The sequence below is a fragment of the Sminthopsis crassicaudata genome, chromosome 1 (genome assembly GCF_048593235.1).
Source record: "Sminthopsis crassicaudata isolate SCR6 chromosome 1, ASM4859323v1, whole genome shotgun sequence".
Classification (NCBI taxonomy): Eukaryota; Metazoa; Chordata; class Mammalia; order Dasyuromorphia; family Dasyuridae; genus Sminthopsis; species Sminthopsis crassicaudata.
The window spans coordinates 635,994,495-636,017,170 of NC_133617.1; the positions used below are offsets into that span (position 1 = coordinate 635,994,495).

Sequence of the window (22,676 nt, forward strand, 5' to 3'; positions counted from 1 at the left end):
GAGTCAGGAGACTAAAAGAGCATTTCTTACTGTTCACAAAATGGGGCTCAACTAGAACTCCTAGCCCTGAATTTAGAGTAGACCTTCAATCTCTTAATCTGTAAAATGGCTATGAGAAGATTTCTATTATTTTTTGAAGGGTTGTTGTGGGTATCAAATGAGATAATATGACATGATACTGTTATGGTTTTTATAATATAATTTAAATTATTTACAACCATTTGTTATTATTATAACATCATAATAATTTATTGATATGTATTAACCTCAAATTAATTCTCAATTTACTTGCTATACTTATTAGTCACTACCACTTATTCACATTTGTTCAAATATGGGGACCATTACTATTATCTCTTTCAAAGGGTTGTTGTAGGTACTAAATGAGATAATATGACATGATACTGTTATGGTTTATTATAATATAATTTATGACATATTACATTATTATCTATAATAATTTGTTATAGTTATTACATTATGATAATTTATTGATATGTATTAACCTCAAATTAATATATTCTCAATTCACGTGCTATACTTATCACTCACTACCACTTTTTCAAATTTGTTCAACTATGGGAACCATTTGTGTTCTATTCAGGATGTCCTCAAAGTCTAATTCTGTACAATTATAATATCTCGAACCAAGAGAGATTTTTTAGGAACAAAGCTTCCTCCTTTCCTTCATCCTGTGGAATGTGTTAAACAAACTTTGTAGGTACCATGGATTTGTTCTCCCTGTATGCCCTCAGCTCCCTCTTCTTAATTTAATTTTTATTTTAGAAGGCTAGGAAATGAAGCCCAAAGTTGTCTTGTTATATAATGAAGCCCAAAGTTGATTTGTGATGATATAGAGATAGTGATATAAGAGTGGAAGTTAGGTTAATAAGAGGTACAAAGTTTAAATTTTTGAATTAATTCTCAGTCATTTTAACTGGACAACAGTTTGGGGCTTTGTGTGTGTGTGTGTGTGTGTGTGTGTGTGTGTGTGTGTGTGTGTGTGTTTTAAGTGGGGGAAGGGCAGGAACTGTCGAGTAACTCTACGCCTCAACTGACATCCTGCACAATCTGGTGTTTCAGCAACGGCAACGCTAGTTGCCAAATTCCAAGGACTTGGTGAACTGGAATGAATCAGGCCAACAAGACACAGTGCAGGCGAGCAGAGGGGAAAATTCACCCCAGGACCCATGTAGGAGCAGGGGTCAAACAACAGCTTCTGCAACTAAAGCTGACCAGGGTCCAGGAACTCTCACAAAGTGGAAAGAAGCAAAACACTCCAAATAAGGTGGAGGAAGGGCAGGGAGGGCAACAATGGCTAGAGAGCTTAATTTCATTTCTTTTTCTATTCAGAAATTCATATCTAGACCTACATATACTTAATGGATATTTTCAAGGCCCAAAGAGAAGAGAATATAAACAGTTTTGTTATATAGTAGGCACTGGGGAAAGGTGGGGGGTGTTTCTCCTTAATGGAGGGTATTTCTCCTTAAGAGTTCATCAGTCAAACTCTCTGAATGTTAATTCTCTAAAATTTGGTCTGTTTGTTCTAAGGTTCTCTACTTAACTTTCAGGGGATGAAGAAAAAAGGGAAAAGTTAAAATTAGACCCACCAAAATCCCAAGCACTTAAATGGATAGAGTTCTGGGTCTGGAGTCAAGAAAACTCATCTTCCTGAGTCCAAAGCTGGTCTCAGATATTTATTAACTGTGTGACTATGAGCAAATCATTTAACATTGTTTGCCTCAGTTTCCTCAGCTGTAAAAACTCCAAGGATTCATATAAGAATCCAATGAGTTAATATTTGTAAAGCACTTAGCAGTGCCTGGCACAAAGTAGGCTTTTAATAAATGTTTATTTCCTTCCTTCCCACACCCTCCTTACAAGACTAACTCCTTGAAGATCAGAATAATAGATTATCTCAACTTTGTCCTTCTTTCTCCCTCCCCTATCTACTTAACACTAGCACTGTTTTCTCTCTCAGAGCTTCTTAAACTTGTAACTGAATATGAAGATTGTAAAATTATGTTTTATTATCAGTAAATGTTTGATTCATATACCTATTTTATATATCTAGATCCCCCAGGGTCATGTAAAAATTTCTTGGGAGAAAAAGGGTTGCTTTTGAAGCTGGGTACATTAAGGATTGAAAGAAGCAATATACCTATCTACACTTGGGTCAGAATGAAAAGGGAACATGAAAAGACCCTAGAAACCTTGCCCATTCTTGACTCTTACAAAGCCTCATGATCTTTCTCCTTTACATCTTGTATTTTTGAACCTTCCCATTGGTGTTTTTGCCTTTTTATAAGAATCTCTAAAATCTAAATGTTCCTCAAAGGAAGAGGGACATTGCTTTATTTCTGTGTGATAAAGAATGATTCCCTAACAATGAAAAACCTTCTACTTAATTAAAGTATGTAGTTCAAGCTATTCCCAAATGCACCTTCACTATAAATTCAACAAAAATAAAAGGCAGAGGCCAAAGTGCTGTTAGTTAGCTAGCTAATTAGCTAAAAAAGCTTACGTTATTACTTGCCATATTACTATCTACAAAACCCTTTACAAAGTCATGGGAGATACGGTGTGCAAGTAGCATTTTTTTTAAGATTAGGAATTGAGGTTATTACAACTTATATAACTGCTGCCAGGTAAATATCCCAGACCTCAGAATCTAAATCCAATGTTCTTCCACTAAATACTATATATCTTTCGCAAAATATCTTTTTTAAAAGCACTTTAAAACACTGTGATTAGCAATTCTCAGTATGTGGTTCATTAAAACCTAATCTTTTCAGGGGGTTTATAAAAGCAAAACTATTTTCATAAATAATACTGAAGCTGAATTTTCTTCATACAATTCAACCAAACCAAAATCAACAGATTGAACACAAAAGCAATTATGAAAATCTAGCTGCCCTCTATTAAGCTAAACATTAAAAAGACTTTAAAAATGTGTAAAACAATGTCATTCTTTTCACTAAATTGGTTTTGTTTTAAAAATATTTTTCATTAATGTTATTTACACTAACATGTAAAAATTAAATTTAAATGTATTAATAATTTTAAAATGTAACTTTACATTTATAATGTGTTAAATATCAAAGATTTGACTCACATATACAAACACAAATAGGGTCTTCAATAATTTTTAAGAGTTTAAAGGGCCAAAAAGACCAAAAAGTTTGAGAAGGCTGTATTAAAGAGTTCTCTAGAACTATGTAATAGAATGAGCACTGTACTAGTAGTACAGAAACCTTGATTCTAATCCCACCTCAAGTGACATGTTTGTGTGACCTCATGCAAGTCATGACACCACTCTAAGCCACAATTGCCTCCTTTATTTAAAAGGGGGTGCCCTAGCATCAATCTTAATTTCCCGATTCAGACTTTACCCATTATAACCTCAATGCAAAACTCTCCAAGAACTGAGGAACAGGATATGAGCTGCAGAGAAAGGAGGAAGCTAGAGAAAAAAGAATCAGAAATGAAATTAAATGAAAGAAACAATTTTTTGTTTTCATTTGTTTTAAGATTGGAAATAGGCTTTTAAGAAGAAACAGCAAGCTTTGACTTAGAGGAAATGAAGAAATAAAACAAATGGGCTTTATGTAATTTTTTAAAATCTTGTGCACAATAAAAAACAATATATCCAGAATAGGGAGGAAAAAAAACCCTTTATATGAAAAATTGGTAAAAGTCTGATGTCCAAAATTTATAAGAAGTGATATAAATTCCTAATGCCTGTTTTCTAGTTATTAAATGGTCAAAATATATAAACAACATTCTTGAAACTATCAACAATTACTAGAGAAATATATTTTAAAATTCCCTAATAATCAGAAAAAACACAATTTAAAACAACCAAAAGTCTACCTGACTCCCATCAAATTGGAAAAGATAATAAAAGATTACAAAATTCAGTGTAGCCATAATAAAAATAGGTGTGCTACTACACTATCAGTGAAAGTGTAAATTGGTCCAACCTTTTGGGAAAGCACTATGAAATGACAATTATAAAAACAAGCATATTCTTTACCCAGTGGTCCCAATATTAGACCAATACCCCCAAATAATACTACCAGTAGTATTATTTCCAAGAGCAAATAACTAGAAACAAAACTAGATGATTCTCTAGTTTTATTTCCAATTATTTGAGGAATGGCTAGAAAAAGTATGATCTGTGAAATAGTGAATATGAAAAATATAAAAGAAAAATAGAAGAATATATAAAATGGTTGAGAAAAGGATACAGAACAGAAATAACAATAAATACTGATGACAAATATGCTGTTAAAGACAAAAATAATAGCAACAAATTTATACTATATACACAATCAAGAAGATTTTTTTAAAGTATAAGAAAAACAAGGACTATGTGTGACAATGTTAAATACATGTCATAAAAGAAGCTCCCAGTATCCCTTACTAAACTTTGTTCGAATAAGTCTTTAAAATAAGAAAGCTACAAAAATGAATGTTATATAATAAAGTTTTTCTACAAATGTATGTGAATAAAGCACTTTTCTCATATAAAGGTTACTGGAAACCCTAGTTGGTGTAAGTTGTTCTGTGAAAAAATGTTGATACTAAGTATATTTTTCCTTCTAAAGCATAAAATATGAAATTATAATTTAAAATATTTATATGGGACAAGTGTAACTTTACCCAACTTTTTACTGTCATGATAATGGATTCTTTTAGTAAGTAGAAGAAATATGGCTAATCAAACCCTTCATTCCAACAAGGATTTATGTGCTTACTATGTACCAGGCACTAGGCTTCACAAAAGACTAATTTTAATCTATGTGAATTTGCCCCAATTTATTTGCTATTTTTGTATGTTCTAATGGGTTTCATTTTTTCTTAGTATGGGCTCTGATTTTCTGCTAAAAAGCATGATAAAGTAAACAGTATTTGAAAACTTCCTTTCAATATGAAAAACTTAACAGTTTTATAAGTAAATAAATGGCTGCTTATTTTTTCACTTATATACCTCAGGGTAGAGAATACTTAGTAAATCTTAAAACTCAGGGATTTTTTTCTCCTAGAAATCTCTAAATGCCCTATATCTTTTTTTAATTGACTCAAGAAATTATATAAATATTCAAGATAACTCAAGTTAAATTCAAGGCAATGAATTTAATCTTATAAATTGTCCAGTAGAATCTTAGACCCAAGGCCAGTCAAATTCTTCTCAGTTGCTTACATTATTATTTGAATTCATTCAATCCTTTAGCATAACTCCACAGGCATGTGCACTTTTAAATTAGGGGTTTAAGCTACTTAAATAGAGCAAAAAAATGGATTAAAAACCTGCGTTTCTGGCCCGTTTTGCCTATATTACACATAGCAATTTAAATGGAGCCTACAAGAGCACTGTTTTGCTTCCTAAATAGGTTTTTGGCTCCACTGAAACATCAGACACTCAATATAGCATCCTCACTTACTTTAAAGTAATCAGTATTCCCCATCATTCTGCCTTAGGCTTGCCTTTAGAATTGGGAAGGGGAGGCAGCAAGGCATAAGCAATAACACCCCGGCTGCCATCCTGGAAACAAAAACTATAGACAAGCCAAGCAGCTTAAAAGGAAAATCCTCCTCCCACATACTTTCATGTCAGCTACTAAAAATTACAAAGCCTTTCCCATCTGAAATATTGGATTCCCATAACATCAAAACTTAGACTTGATAAATTTTTGGGAGCTAAATAAATATTTGTGTTCTTTTGAGACTAAGTTATTCATTTATTTTCATGTCACGTCACCGGAATTTGTTAGTCCTGTTACTATGGAAACCATTCAGAATTGTGATAATGTGAAGACTATCAGCAAACATGTGCAACCACGCTACTCCACCTCCTCTCACAGGACAAAATTGTCACCCAGTAACTGAGCTTTAGGAGAGCAAAGTGATGTGCTGTGAGATGCAGAGCCAGACATGACTGGCAGCCAGGGGACAGAGGCATTTTCCTCTGAAATGTCAGTTTAAAATAAGTGAAGACACTCAGTCCGTGCTAGCAATATGGGGAATAATCTGTGTTGGAAGGCAGAAAAATACGGCTGGCCAGGGTTTAAACTGCTGAATAGGCACAACCCATCCATTGTCCTTGGTGAGATGTTTTGGGTTTTTTTGGGTTGTTTTTTTTTAAGAAGTAAAAAGGCAAGCCATTTGCTTTTGTAACAAAGCTTGGGTTTAACTTTCAAAGAAATAGCCAAGAATAAACCCTTATCAGCACATTCTCTCTGTCTGTCTCTGTCTCTGTGTGTGTGTCTCTGTGTCTCTGTCTCTTTGTGTGTGTGTGTGTGTGTGTGTGTGTCTGTCTCTGTCTCTGTCTGCCCCGCTCTTTCTCTGTCTGTCTCTCTGTGTGTCCCTGTCTCTGCCTCTGTCTGTTTCTGTGTCTCTCTGTGTCTCTCTCTGTCTCTGTCTTACACACACACACACACACACACACACACACACACACACACACAATATCTGTAAAACCTACCATTTCAGATGGCTATTTCAAATTTAATATTCTTGTAATTACTTTTCAGTAGAGAAAAAAAAATCTGCCTATCTAATAAAAGCACATTGAGATAACTAAAAGTCATTAACAAGACACTTGGGTATACCAAAATGGAGGGTGCTATATCAGCGCCATAACTAGGAATTTTTGTGCCTAAAACAAGCAGTACAAAATACTAGTGCAAAATTTGCAGTTTGAGGATGGGAAACACCATCCCCTGAGGAAGTGAAGACACACAGGAGGTTATCAGTCAGTGAGGAAGAGAGAAAAAGATAAAACCTTTATAACAGTTTATAGAGTTCAGAACTGCGCTTTTTTTTGGTCAGCACTCTATATTCAGTGTCCTGGGATAAAACCAAGGCCTCTTTTGCCCAATCCTAATTACAGCTCTGTGTTGTATATTAGGTGATTAATATCTATGATCACATCATGAGACCAGGCTTAGATTAAAGATACCCCACTGGTGCTCATAAACAATCAATGACAACCTTTGTAGAGCAGCTAAAAAACAATAATAGCAACAATAAGCAAAAAAACAGATTAAATCATCACATTTATTGCTTTAGTATTGAATTGTAGGAGTTAGAAATGAGATTTCAGAAAGAATCTCTCTCTTCCTTCATAGATCAATTCAAGTACTGCCTCCTTTATGTTCCCCCACCCCCCCAAAAATGAAGCTCTGATTCTCCATGGAATAGGAGTAAATATAGAGAATGATCCATCAGTATAAATGAATGAGGAAGAATGGATCCATGAACAGGAAAGCAACTCAAAATGTTTTGTCAACCAATGGTAAATAAGAAACCCATTTTTCTTATGAAGGGACTAATACACACTTTATGTGTATCAGTCTATTAATCACTTGGGTAGTATAAGAGCATAGTACCCAGTCATATCCTTGATAGGAAACATGTCAAAGAAGTTTAGATTAGTAGGCTAGAGAAAATATTCTTCTCAAGAGTAAAGAGGGCGAGCAGGTCCCCTGTGAGTTACCTAACTTTCCTAAGTCCAAATCTGGTCTTGACTTGTGCATACTATGTGGGCAAATAATTTAACCTTTGTTTTCTTCAGCTTCCTCAGTTGTAAAATGAGGATAATAACAGCAACTCACAGATAATATTTGTAAAAAAAATAAATAAATAAAAAGTGCTTAGCAAAGTGCTACCAAATAGTAAGTACTATTTAAATACTTGTTTCCTTCCCTTCCCTTTCTTTTTCCAATCCCAATTCCAATATCCTAGATCCTCTAGCTCCCTTAGGAAGGATCTGATTAATCACTAACAACTTGGTTTGAATCAGCTTACTTTTCTGAGGATGTTTTATGTTTTCAAAGACTTTTTCTCCTTTTTTCCAGCAGGAGAGTGAGAGAAAGTGGGAAGGAGAGGAAAAAAAATTGTTCATCTAAGATGAAAAAAATCAAATTAAAAGTAAAATAATGATGGCAAAGGTGTTTACTGAATTTCAAATCTGAATTTCAAAATTATTCAGAAAATACATTACCATCCTGCATTCTCCAACAAATTCCGGATAATGGCCTGAGGTGCAGAGCAATTATAATAGCCCATGCCAATGTAGGACCTCCAGATTTTATTCTTGCTTGCAATATCATGCAGGGTTGCAAGGATTTCATTTTCACCTGATTGTAAGAGAAGGAGAAATGTTAGGAATAGCCAACCAATCTTAGAAGAGAATGCTAATTATAGTTTATGAAATCCTTATCTCATAGGTACTTTATGCAAAATCAGGAAACATATTAACTTAATCCATAAGGCAATAAGGAGCTATTTCCTGAACTTCTATTCAGTACTCTGCAAGTCTCCAGAGAAAGACTATAAATGACAATATCTGTTTTCCAAAATGAGAAGAGAATATAACAAAGTTGTCCTTATTAACAGAACATGAACCACACTATACCAGCTCAAATAGAAACAAATCCCTCACTTGGTAACAGGTTAACTTAGAAAACCACAAATTAACATTATTTTACTCATTTTGTTAAACATTTTCCAATTCCATTTTAATCTGGTTGACTGCACTCCTGAATTTTTACATTTATGCTGTTCATCTATCCCACGAAATATTTTGAATGAAATAAGAATTCAGCCAATTGTCAATAAATAAAAGCTTTCCCTCAATTTGTTCTTCTCAAATGGATTGATTATATATTTCTGTGTTACAGTTACGTATGCCCCTCATTCTCCAACTTGATATTCCAAGTTTATAAATCAGGTTTAATTGAAATTTTTTATCTCCCCCAGTGCTCATTATGTACACAGTAAAGGCTTTATTGATTGAGTGGTTGAATAAAGCCTCCAGTAATCTTATATTTTTATTTTAGCCAGTAATTTCCATCTTTTTCTCACCAGTTTAACTAGAATTCAGAATGGATTATTGTATAGATGATTTCTAGCTTCCCAAACTGGAAATCATGAGACCACTGCTCTACCAATCACCAACTCTTGGAAAAATCACAAGTTGATCTAGACAATCAATAGTATGGGTTAAAAAATGTCAAGGGCCTAAATTTGAGTGGTGGCTTTGTGAGTGGAGAATAAGTATAGATATGAGATCTTTTGTGGAAGCAGAACCAATGAGACTTGGCAAGTCACTGAATGTGAGGAGTTAAGGAGGGGAAAGAACTGAAAATGATTCTGAGGTTGCAAGCCTGAGTAGAAGTATGGTGATAGCCTTCATAAGAGTAGGGAAAGAAATAAGCATTTATTAATTGCCTACTATGTACCAAGCACTGTGCTAAGTGTTACATAAATGATGATGACTGCTGGCAGTAGGGTGGGAGAGATTAGTGAACAAGAGAGAGACGTGGAAGTAGTTTCAATAGGACAAGGCACCTGGAGGGAGAAGAGTTACACAATTTTTAATATGACCTCAATTTCTTAATCTAGGAGCCTAGGATTCTATGAATGAGATAGTAGAGATCAAATTGCTTTCTAGACAGAAAAGCCCCATTTCCCAAATTATATCCTATGTTTTAACTTCATGAGTAAAAACTGATACTCAGTTGAATACATAGGTTCTTTTATCCTGAACTTAGTAGATGCTTAATAAATGTTTTCAACAACCACCAAAAAAAAAAAAAAAAAAAAAAAAAAAAAAAAAAAAAAAAAAAACCAAATAGATAAGCAGATCAAAGACATTTAAATAAAGGAATGACATCAGAATGTTGATCACTGCCTTATCTATGAAATCCAGAACCTAATAGAAAAGCAAGCCTCCTGCCCATTAAAAAAGATATAGACCACAAATACAAAATGAGACATTCATTGTTAGACATGACCAAAACTGCTATTTGTCTTGCTTTATTGTCTGTATTTATTAAAACAAATTACTAGGGAGCTTTCTATAGAGGCAGAAAGGAGACAAAAGTCAAAGCAATAGAAAGCGAGCATCCATAAAGCACTTTTAATTTTTTTTTTGGTAAATAGTATTCTTTTTTCCAATTATATGTAAAGATAGTCTTCAACATTTATTTTTAAATATGATTTTGAGTTTCAAATTTTTTCTCTCTTTTAAAGAAAAAAAGTTAGTTATTATTTAAAATATAAGTTATTATTGAATTCAAGTTCAACTCAATGCTCGGCCCCAAGTACAACTTTTTTTGTTTGTTTTTGCTGAGGTAATTGGGGTTAAATGACTTGCCCAGGATCACACAGCTAGGAAGTATGAAGTGTCTGAGGTCACATTTGAACTCAAATCCTCCTGACTTGAGGGCTAGTGCTCTATTCACTATGTCACCTAGCTGCCCCCAGAAAATAACTTTTAAATAATTGATATAAGCTAGATGGTATAGTGGGTAGAGTGCTGATTCTGAAGTCAGGAGGACTGAGCTCAAATTTAAACTCAGATAACTTCCTAGTTGTGTGACTTGGGGTAAGTCACTTAACTCTAATTGTCTCAGCCAAAGGAAAAAAAAAATTAAAGTAGAGCTGATTTTAATTTAACTTAGGAAGAACTTTTTAATAATTAGAGCCCATCACATTCAACAATATAATGGAATGACTCTAGTAGTTGAGTTCCCTTTCATTAAAGGTCTTTAAAGAGATCGTCATATCTTTTTATCAGATATTCCTAGTCAGGCACACTCTGAAATAGGTAACCTTTGAAAGCCCTTCCAATTACGCTTTGGGTGTTTATATCTTTATTTCCTCAAATTCAGAGAACTTTTTGGCCCTAAAAAACCCTAGACCAAAGTCTTTTATAATGTGGCCATATCCTAATTATAGTATTTCCTAATATATGCCCATTTCTCTTTTAAGATTGTTCATTGTCCCTTTCAACAAATATGCCATATTCCCTCCTGCTTACCTATAGACCTTTTTCCAAGTAGATGTAGACAATGTGTTAACCTTACTTAGAATGCTTCCTCTTCTCTCTATTTAAATCATATTCACGTTCAGATCAAACTTCCCTCTTTTAAGCTTGAAAAGGTTTTTGATTTGGAGAGATGTACAGGTACAGCAGAACCAACATGGAATATGGTATCAGAATATTTGACCTGAAATCTTTGATATTATCTAGTCCTCACTTCAATCAGAGATAACATTTGACCCATGTCACAGAAGTAGGAATAATCGGTGGATTTAGGTTTGATGTAAAGAAAAACTTCCTAACAATTAGAGCCTTATAAAAGTAGAATTGGTTTCTGTGGGAGGCAGTGTGTTGCCCATGCTTCCACCACAGACCCTCCCCACTAGCCTAGAGGCTCTGATGTTGCAATGTAAAAAGGATTCCTGTTCAGGTAAAGGACCAGAAGTCCCTTCCAACTCAGATTCTAAGAAAAAGCTTCACCCTCTAGGCCAATTTCCTCATTTATGAGAGGAGAACAATAATACCTATATTACTTCCCTCAAAAGGTTGAGGATTAAATAAATGTTTGTAAAGCACTAAGAAAATATCAGTCACTTATTCAGATAATCTTAGTTCTGCTTTTATTCCTAAAATATCTTAAAGTGTTTCAAATTTTAAACTGTTTTTCAAGCCCTTTTGGAAGCAGATGGGGATGTTTTAAATATTTAATATATAACCCAGTTTTGCTGTGAAATCAGCCTGTTCAACTCTCATTACAGAAGGGGCTGCTTACCCAGAACTTTAGCCAATTACTTAAATGTAGACAATTACTTAAAATACCTACTTTTGGCTCTTGTCTTTCATTTCCCAATGTAACTAGTTTCTGGTCAGTCAAGAAAGGCATGATATGATTTTATTATTAATAACAGCAGAAATAAGTCCCACCTAGAAACTTCGTTTAATTTAGCATATTAATTTACTTAAGTACTTGAGCAAGATGTGTTGTATTAATTTACTGATACACAAAGCCATTGAATGTCACTCATCATTCATTATTTTTATTCATTCAATAAACACTGTGTACTTATTCTGTAAAGAACTTTATCATATTAATTGTGTCTCTGCCCCTCTATCTTCCTATGAACAACAGAATAATTAGAGGCTCCGTTTGCATATAATTATGACTAGAAAACCATCTTCTTAACCTTGATCTTATATTGTTTAATAGCAAAAAAAAATTTCTACAACCCAAATTAGAAAAAGCCCAAGATATACAGATCAGAGCCATTGTTTTAAGGGTACTATTAACACTATTAAATTCAATTTGAATATCATTAACCTGTTAACTGCCTCCCTGCCCCCCAATTTCCTTATGGAAAAAGACATCTCCCCTTTCCCCACAAGGGGAACTCATGGGGAATTAATTCCAAACAGATGTGTCTTTATGCCAGACTGGATTAAAGAAGCTGGCTGATTCATAGGCCTCGGATTTCCGTCCTCCTTCCAGTAAGTAAATAGGACATGTGACTGGCCACCAGACAGACACTCATCCTTGGGAGAATTCTTCCTTGGTTTCAGGGATTGCTGGCTAATAGAAAGGAAGTTAAAGAATCTCTAGACATTGTCAGAGGAGGCAAGCTGCTAACTCATTCATGCAGGGATCACACAGGAAAATCAATCACTTCCCATCTGGTATAGCAAAATGTCATTTTCTCATTTGAAGGAGAGGAATAATGCAGAAGCACCCCAGAAAAGAAACCTTTATTAGTTACAACAGGCAGAAAGTAGCATCCTATACTATATAATAGGATCAGCTGTAATTAGACTTCAAGGAATGATTGATTTTGTCCACACTGGAGGCCAAAGAGACAAAAGGCCAGGTTTAAATCTTACAAAAAGTTAAGTTGAACTTTGTTTTTTGACATTTTTTTTGCATATGTTACTCAGAGCTGTCTGTTGTATGTTTTGAAAAGTTAACTTTCTCAAAATTCAAACCCCCAAAATTGCATGAACAAAATATGATCTCATATATATGTATTTTTCTCTGTATGTATACTAAAATGCATATTTTTCCATCAAACAATAAGCATTAGTGAACTATACCACTGACCTTTAACTTTTAATGACTCTTATTCAAATTCAAACTTTACTCCCATCTCTTTCCATCTGAAAGCCAAATGCTTCCCTTTAAACCATTTTTTCCCCCTCCAGTTCCAATCAGTGCTACAAAACCTGCAGAGGGGCTGTATGGTGTACTGGATTAGGAGCCATAAGACCAAGGTACATACAAGTCAATGCTCTGGGCAAACCATGTAATTTTTTTGAGCCTCAATTTCCTCAGCAGTGAAACATGTAGCCCTCTATGTGTCATGAGGTTACTTCAAAGAAAGTCATTTGTAAAATATTGAGTGCTACATATGGGTGGTTGCCATTATTATTAGTAGGCAATTTTAATTTGGAGACAAATATCAAATAGCTATCTTCATTAAGAGTGAGAGGTGGAAAAGACTTTTCCTCCAAAGTGAATTTATTATTCGTTCATTCAATTATATCATCAACCAATGGAGATGTCTTGACCACATGATGTTTTTGGATCATTGGTAAGCAGCAATAAAACACTCAGCAGTGTAATATAATCAGAAAAGAGCACCGTTATTAGGATCAATGACAATTCCAAAGGACTCATGATGAAAAAAAATGTTCTTTACATCTGGAAAGAGAACTGATGAACTCTGAGTGCAGATTGAAGCATTTTTTGCACTGTCTTTTTTTGTTTATGGCTAATATATTTTTCATGACTTCACATATATAATGAGTATCATGCTGCTTACCTTTTCAATGAATGAATTTTTTAAAAGAATGTTTAAAAAATAGAAACCACCTTGGATTTGAAATCCAAGTTTAACTCTAATAAACATTTATCAATCACCTGCTATGTACAAGACTCTGTGTTAAGTGCTAGGAATACAAAGAAAACAATGAAATCAATTTTGCTCTCTCCATATACTCCAAAATATTTATAGTAATACTTTTTTGATAGCTAAAAATTGAAAATAAAGTATACAGTAGGCATAGCAATAGGAAGAATGGCTAACAAATTGTGATTCATGAATGAGATGCAATATTATTCTGCTATAAGAAATTGTGTATATGATAAATACAAAAAAGCAGGAAAAGAGCTAAATACCTATATGAACTGATACAGAGTAAAGTAAACAAAGCCAAGAAAACAATATATACAATAATTGCAACGATGTAAATGGAAGAACAATGCTACACAAAAAATCCAAAGTAAATGTATCAAAATCATAAAAATCAAGTGGGACTCAAATGAAAAGATATGTGAAGAAACATTCAACTTACTCTTTTATGGAACTGAGAAGTCCATAGGTCATATTTTGGGATTTTTCAATATATTTATCACTTGTATTGACTTTTTTTCCTCTCTAAAAAATAATTTCTCATATGAGATAATTCTCTGAAGGAGTAGAGAAAGATACTCCTAGAATATCACAATCATCACAGTAACAAAAATAGAAAATATCAATTAAAATTTATTTTAAAAAAAGAAATAGATCTCACCCTGTATATAAGACTGTACATAATATAACATATATACACAGATAAATAAATACAAGCTATTTTGAGATGTGTGAGAGCCTGAGAGTGCCTTCACAGAGAGAAAGACAATAGAGCTGAGCCTTGACAAAATATGTATACATGGGATATGGATTTGAGGAGATTTCAGGATTTGAGTACTGATGGGGGGAGAAAGCATAATAAGTAAAATAACCTGAGGCAGATAATGGAATGTTCAGTTTGGAGAATAGCTACTAATCAGATTGGTTTGGATTTGGAGTTCAGGAATTATTGTATATGATTTAGGGGACATCATTTTACTTCTCTGGTATGTTTTCTCTTCTGTAAGTTGAGGGTGCCAGATCAGACAATAACATAGCTAGAACATTCAAACTGTCTTTAAAATTTCCAAAGCTCTTCATATGGGTTATCTCATTATTTTAATGGTCTACTGGTAAGTCAAGTCTGCTACATTGGTTTATGGCCTACTGCACTGAGGGCTATCATTAATATTTTACCCAGATTTATTCTTCCTCAAAATTTCATGAATATCTGAGAATGAAAACTGAATTCCCTTAGTCCTCTCATAGAAGTCAAAATTCACCTTTAAAAAAAATAATTTGCTAAAAGTCTCCAATTCAGATTTGTACATGTATTGATTATATAAAGGAAAGGAAAAAACTATACAAACTCAAAAATCAAAAGTGAATATTGCAAAATTATAAAGAACAACCACAGAAAGACAAGATATGAGAGGTTGCTCCCAATCTCCCCTTTCACAAAGGTGCAAGTTCTCTGGGTATTGCATATCGCCTGTGTTTTTAGATTTTTTTTTTCAATATGTTATTCAATTGTGCTGATTTTTTCCCTTTTCATTTTTTGAGCTTTAAAAATATTATTTATTATATGAAATAGCTCTTTCAGAGGAAGGGGGAGAGATATTAAGAAAAACTATGATGATATAAAAAAACAAAAGACATCCATAAAAACTTTTTAAAATATATATTAATTAATTTTGATATTTTTCCTCCTCTTCTTCCTCTTTTTACTTTTAAACAATTCTTTGTAAAATGGGATGGTATTCTGGAAAGGGGAGAAGGAAATATACAGGAGGAAATTTAAGTAACTATTAAAAACTAAACGATATAAATTAGAAAAACTTTTTTTTAAAGAAAGAAGCTTTCTAACTATCTTTGGGAGGCCCTTGAAGCCTTACTTGGAAAAATCTTTTCATTTTCTTTAATGGAGCACAGATTTCTAATAAGTTGAGATTGATAGCACCACATATGAGGTGCACCCTGTTTGAGCCAAGAATGAACCCAGAACAAAGAAGTGAGCTGTATACTACTCAAACAGCTGAAGCCTGCTTTGGTCTGACTCTCCATGGGAGAGCAATCTAGTTGCAAAACATCTAGTTTTGATGTCATGTTATTTTCACCCCCCTAAGCTGAGAGCCAATATGACTGCCAACTTTAACTAGGTCTTATCTCCCCTGGGGAAAATAAAACAGATTAGTTAAAATAACAGGGAGAGAAGTTAGAATATCCAGCCAAACTATCATCATTTCCTACAGTATACGCTTTCTTTACTTCTCTGTTCACAAAAAGAGCATTAATGATGTTCATCTCTGATCCACACAACAATCCTATAAGGAGGTATGGGCTAGTACAATCCCCATTTTACAGATGAAGAAATGGAGGTAAAGAGATAATTTGCAGAGTCATACAACTAGTAAGTGTCTGAGGCAGACTTTGAACTTAGATCTTTCTAACTGCAAGTTCTATAATTTATCTATTCAGTTGACCAAAACAGAATCAAATTAGCTCAGAAGAAATGACACAGTTAGAAAAAATCATCCCAAATGTTCATAGGGACTATTTGTGTCCAACCTGTGGCACAGCATTCTGAGGTTGTATTGGTTTGATCAGCCACAGTTAGACATACTATAACTCTATTCTAACATGTAATATCATTTTGATCCTTTTTGAGAAATGAATGACAACAAGCAATCTTGATACTACTGCTATGCTTCTGGTTGTGAAATGCCTTCTAACTGCAATTCCCTAATTTTTAGGGATTTCAGATTCAGATACAAAAGTCACAAGCCAGGAAATTTCAGCCTTGGAGTATAGAAGTATGAATTTATTTAGCATGAAAACAATGAATGTTAGAACAGGAAGGGATCTTTGCAGTTAGAGAACAAAAAGAAACAGCAGCAATAAAGATGGAGTGATTAACTAGACTTGGCTAGTTTCTGGGAGTCAAAACAGGGGGTGATTTTATATATATAGGACCCAGCAGTATAATCATGAGTTTTATTGGGAATAATGATTCTCACATCAATGTCATGGGAATATGTGAAAGATTGTACCTCTCTGTGTTTTCTATTTATTTTATTATTGTGTCAATTAAAACTTTTGCTATTTGGCTTAAGATAATAGGATATATTTGTATAATTATGATTTCCCCAAATACCCAGAATCTAGGCATATGTAATCCTTTCTATATTTGTAGAGTGCAATTTTAATACCTAAGACAAACAGAATGAAATAGGCTCTTAAGTTAACTTTATAATTAATTATATAAGAATGAAAGGTGCAATAAAGAAAATCCAGCTGAGTAGAATGGGAAATTAGCTTCTATAGGCTTACAGATACATGTTATCAATAGCCATTCTTTGTTGTGACCAACAGCATACATATCATTTATTAGATGGCTAGCTGGAAGGCAAAGTGCAGTCCGAGATAATGTGAACATAGTGATGCTAACTTACTGACTCTTGTGGCAATAAAATCATATTGTTGATTTTCTGAGATACTTTGTCTATGTAATTGAGCTAAATAGAGATAATAAAATAAATTCAAAAGGTCATATATTTATATGTGAGAGGATCTCAGAGAATATCTAATATGCTCATCTTGTTTGATGGCTAACAACACTGAAATCCTCTTTTTCAGGCATTTCACTATTTGCCCCAATCAGTCTCTCCTATTCCTCATGCATGGCATTCTGCCTCCCATCTCCATGTGTGGACAAGCCTATACAAAGACATAGGTTGTCTGCCATGTTTGAAATTCACACCTTCCTCAGCACTACTTCTGAGAATAGAGTCTTTCAAAGTTCAGCTCATGTGCCATCTCCTGCGTGAGGTCTTTTCTATTCCCCTATACTCAACTGTAAGATGTCTCTCTCAAAATGATGTTAATTTGTGTTGCATTTTGTGTATACTTCTATATGTACATATTCTTTCCACCAATAAAATGTGAACCTCTTAATGAAAAGAATTACTTCACTTTTTTCTTTGTATCTTCAGTGACTAACACAATGAAAATAATAATTATAATGAATAACTAGCATTTATATAGCACTTACTATACTTGGTAGGTTCTCAATAAAGGCTTATTGCTTGATCAGAGTCCACTGTCCACTTGTCCACAGTCACAAGAATACAAAGTAGTAGAGCCAGTATTTAATCTGATTCTAATCTATTGATTCTATCATTCTATCATGTGGTCTCCCAATGTACAACTTTCTGACAATGTGAATTGCTCTCACTATTCTTTCTTTCATTTCTTTTTGACTAAATCACTTTGACCAAATGAATGAAATTCATTTGACGAAATGAGATAAATCACTTTGACTAAATAAAGCCAAGCAAATAATTTTTGGAAGCCAGGAAAATAAATTATTGCTCAGTAACCTAAGAAGGACAAATGTCTTATTGAACCCTAGACCAACATTACAACTCCTGTGGTTATAACATGATGTTTCAATGAAACCCTGTGTGAACAAGCTATAGATGATGAAGAGGGAATAGGAAGAGAAAAACAACTTATCTGACATTGACCAGTCAGTCAAAGAAAAGTTTTTAAACCCATTGATCATGTCCCTCTCTATGAAGCCTCAAAACCAAAGAAAGCAATGCTCTGTTAAAATTAAAATCTCATTCTCTCCTCTCCCCCATCCCTGTTCAAAGAATATAAAATAATTTATTCCAATTCTATTGGAATTGCTTGCCATGTAAGAAAGAAAGATCCCTGTTTTTTTTTAATTTCATCAAAATCCTTGTTACATGACTTGTTATCCTTACCTGTATGAACAAAGTGGACAATGTGTCATAAAAGGAAAAAAGCAATCTCCTAAGCAAAATTCACAGTAATAGACTTTTCTCTGCTCATAGCTCTATATTCTACAAAAACATCCTCCCTTTTTGTGGCTCTAATTCCTGTAAATGGCTTCCTTTCAGAATGTGAATCAAAAAAATGTAGCCAACCAAGAGAGAAAAAGAAAGTAAGGACCTATTAAGAAACACCTGGAAAGCTGCCATCATTCCCAATATCCTTGCCTCCAGTTTTCTAGGGCAGCCCGAATGATGTGCTCCCTCCCCTAAAAGTAGTCAAGTAATCCCTCAAGAACCTGAGCTGGCAATTCTTTCTTTGTTGAATGAATGACTACTCATGACCTTATTTATTCCTTTAACTCAGTGCATTTCGTAATGCAAAGGAAAACACATTGGCCTCAATGTACCAAGAACAGAGTTCATTGATCTCTCTGACCTTAGAATTCATAGGTGAGGAGAATTCATGGATGTTGAATCACTGCTGACTCTTTCAGAAGTTCAGAGTTAATGTTCTTTTATTGCCTACTTAGAGAAACTTTCAGAATAAGAGAGAAAAAAAGTTCCTTCTGCCACTTATAGAAAACAGAGATGCTATAGTACATGATAAGATCTCAAAGAAATCAAAAGAAATACTTCCTAGCAGGAATGAGTTGATTAGGTTGTTAAGCATTCCTGAAGAAAAAGCCAGAATGCACTTATTATTGGAAAGTATTCCTTATGTCAATTGAAATGGAAATTTCAACAATAATCCCATGTCTTGATATTTATTAGGTACGTAACCATGGGCATGTCAGTTCAAAGAAAGAAAGAAAGAAAGAAAGAAAGAAAAGAAAGAAAGAAAGAAAGAAAAGAAAGAAAGAAAGAAAGAAAGAAAAGAAAGAAAGAAAGAAAGAAAGAAAGAAAGAAAGAAAAGAAAGAAAGAAAGAAAAGAAAGAAAGAAAGAAAAGAAAGAAAGAAAGAAAAGAAAGAAAGAAAGAAAGAAAAGAAAGAAAGAAAGAAAGAAAGAAAGAAAGAAAGAAAGAAAGAAAGAAAGAAAGAAAGAAAGAAAGAAAGAAAGAAAGAAAGAAAGAAAGAAAGAAAGAAAGAAAGAAAGAAAGAAAGAAAGAAAGAAAGAAAGAAAGAAAGAAAGGAAGGAAGGAAGGGAGGAAGGGAGGAAGGGAGGAAGGAAGGAAATAATGGAGGGAGGGAGGGAGGGAGGGAGGGAGGGAGGAAGGGAGGGAGGGAGGGAGGAAGGGAGGGAGGGAGGGAGGGAGGGAGGAAGGGAGGGAGGAAGGGAGGGAGGGAGGGAGGAAGGGAGGGAGGGAGGAGGAAAGAAGGGAGGGAGGGAGGGAGGAAGGGAGGGAGGGAGGAGGAAAGAAGGGAGGGAGGGAGGAAAGGAGGAAGGAAGGAGGGAAGGAGGGAAGGAGGGAGGAAAGGAGAAAAGGAGGGAGGGAAGGAAGGAGGGAGGAAAGGAGAAAAGGAGGAAAGGAGGGAGGAAAGGAGAAAAGGAGGGAGGGAAGGAGGGAGAGAAGGAAGGAGGAAATAAGGAAATAAGGGATGATATTCAGGAGAAGAAAATAGCAGTTGAGAAGAACATAAAAAATGGCCTCCTGTAGAAAACAGTACATGAGTCATGTGAAGGGAACAAATTCTAAATGGGGAGACAACCTGTGCAGAGGCACAGAGACAAAAGATGGAATTCTCTTTACGAAAAATTTCTCTTTACGAAAAATAAGAGAAACAGTTTGGCTGGATTGTAATGTATATGGAAGAGGACTCATGTGCAAGAAGGATGGAAAGGTAAGTTAGGATAAAATTAGGAATGGTTTTAAATGCAGAACAGAGGAATTTATATTTGATCCTGGAGGTGATAGGAAGCCATTGTAATTTACGGGTCCTGGGAGAGACATGGTCCAACTTTTGCTTTCAGAAAATCCCTGGGATTTGAGTGAAAGATTAGACAAGAGAGCTTTAAGCAGAGATCAATAGGAAAGCTATTGCAATAGTCCAGGTGACAAATGGTAAGAGAATGAACTAGGCTGGTAGTTTGTGAATGGAGAGGAAGAAACAGATGCAAGGGATGTTGTGCTTGCAGAAATAAGACTAGGGAAGTAATTGGATATTTGTGATGAAAATGAGTGAGGAATCAATGATAATAGTGACTGGGTGACTGGAAAGATGGTAGTATTTTAAATAGAAATAGGGAAGTTCAAAAGACAGTAATTTTGGGGGGAAATATAGCATGTTCAATTTGGGACATGATGAATTTGAGATATATATGGACATCTAAATTTGCAATGCCTATTCAGAAATTGCTGCTGTGGAATTAGAGCCCTTGCAAGAGACTAAGGCTAGAAATATAGATCCTAAAATCATCAGGAAAAAAAAAAAAAGGCCAGCACAGAGCCTTGAAGGATAAGCACAGTTATAGGATTATAGGATATCAAACTAGAAAAAGAGACTGAGAGAAAGCAATCTTACAAGAAGAACTAAGAAAAAAAGCAGTGTCATATAAGTCAAAAGAGAAGAGTATTTAGAAGACAATGGTAAACAATACCAAATGTTGCAGAGAGATTGTAATGATTTAGGAAAAAAATCATCAGAATTGACAATTAAGAGATCGCTGGTGTTTTTGAAAAAGGCAGGTTCAGCTAAGTGAAGAGGTAGGAAACCTGATTGTAGAGCATTTAGAGTAAAATGAAGTAAAATATTGGAAACATTTTCCAAAGAAGTTTTGTGGAAAAGGAGGAGATAGAACAACAGCTCATAAAATAGCAAGATCTAGTGACAGTTTCCTAAGGATAGGGGGAAATTGGATAATAGGATAGAAATCAGTAGGTAGGGAGAAATTAAAGATTAGAGAGAGAAAACGATGATGGAGGGGACAGTACCCCAACAGAAGTGAGAGGAAATGGAATCAAGGGTATATATAAAAAGATGACTCTGGCAAGGAAAAGGGACAACTCTTCATTAGAGAATGGAGTACAGGAGGAGAAATAGGTGATTAGGTCAAGGGGCTGTGAGATGAAGAGAAAGGAAGAAGAAACAATGAATGATCAGAGTGAATGAAGGTCCATAGTAAATTTTTCCAGTAAAGGATAAAAGTATGTCTTCAGCTATAAAGGCTGAGGGAGGAATAGTTTGGGAAGTTTCTGTAGAAAAGGTTTAGAATAGTCAATGTGGGGAGTGTTCTAAAAAATCAATTAGAAAGTAGAAAAAGGATTATTTTACAGAAATGAGCTGTCAGTTGAGATTAGATAACAAATTTCCCATGGAAACTGCCCATTACCTAAGTGACTTTCTCTAAATCTATTCAGCAACAGAAATGAAATGGAACATGGGAATTTCAGACTCCAGTCACCACCATACAAAAACATATACTTACCTCTTCTCTCATCTTTTTTCTACTTCCTTCACACCTACCCTAACCTTCCCTCCCACCCCCCCTCCCCCACAAAAAAAAAAAAAAAGATGCATCAATATGTAATGGAAAGAAGATTGATTCTAGAATAAGAAGTCCTGAGTTTGAGTCATCTTCTTCATCTATTAGTTCTATACCTTTGAGTAAATCACTTCATCTCATTTGTAAAATGTACTAAATTATCTCTAATGTCCCTTTCTGCCCTGTCAGTCTTTGAAAATCAGATGAAACTTTTTAATTTAATATCATTTTTGGTGGAAATTCTACTTCACTTTTCCTGTTTAAACACTTCACCTTAAAATCAGACCCTCTCTAATAAATTGTTGTTCTCTAAATTGTTACTATCCTTATTAATAATTGTTTTTGTCATCCTTAGCTCACAATTGCCCTGTGAAGTAGTGAAAATATTAAACCCATTTTCAGGTAAGGAAACTGAAAAGTAAAGTGTCTTCCCCATGGACACTTTGCTAGTGAAGTATAGACATGATATTCAGATTTACAGTCTATACAGCTGGAAGGGGACTTAGACATCAATGAGTCCAAAATTGGTCACTGAAGGCTAGAGAGGTAAGGAGTACACAGGTAGTAAGTGGCAGAACTAGGATTACATCAAATCCAATAAGCATTTCTACTTACCATCCTGCCTTTCTATTAGAGAAACCGATCTTTCTGTCTCTAAAACACCTAAGTTTCTGCCTGTTTGCTTCTCAAACTACAAATCACAGAATTCTACCAATACATCACTCCAGGGCCATCTCCAG

General features: G+C 34.5%; 1 protein-coding gene across 1 annotated transcript in view; it reads right to left on the minus strand.

Annotated features, from left to right (window-relative positions):
* The window catches only part of GLDC (glycine decarboxylase), a 106,778-nt gene that overhangs the window by 71,322 nt on the left and 12,780 nt on the right, over nt 1-22,676 (minus strand). Inside the window, exon 3 of the mRNA XM_074282881.1 lies at nt 8,012-8,147. Within this exon, the coding sequence (XP_074138982.1) occupies nt 8,012-8,147 (136 nt within the window). The remainder of the gene's footprint in view (nt 1-8,011; nt 8,148-22,676) is intronic.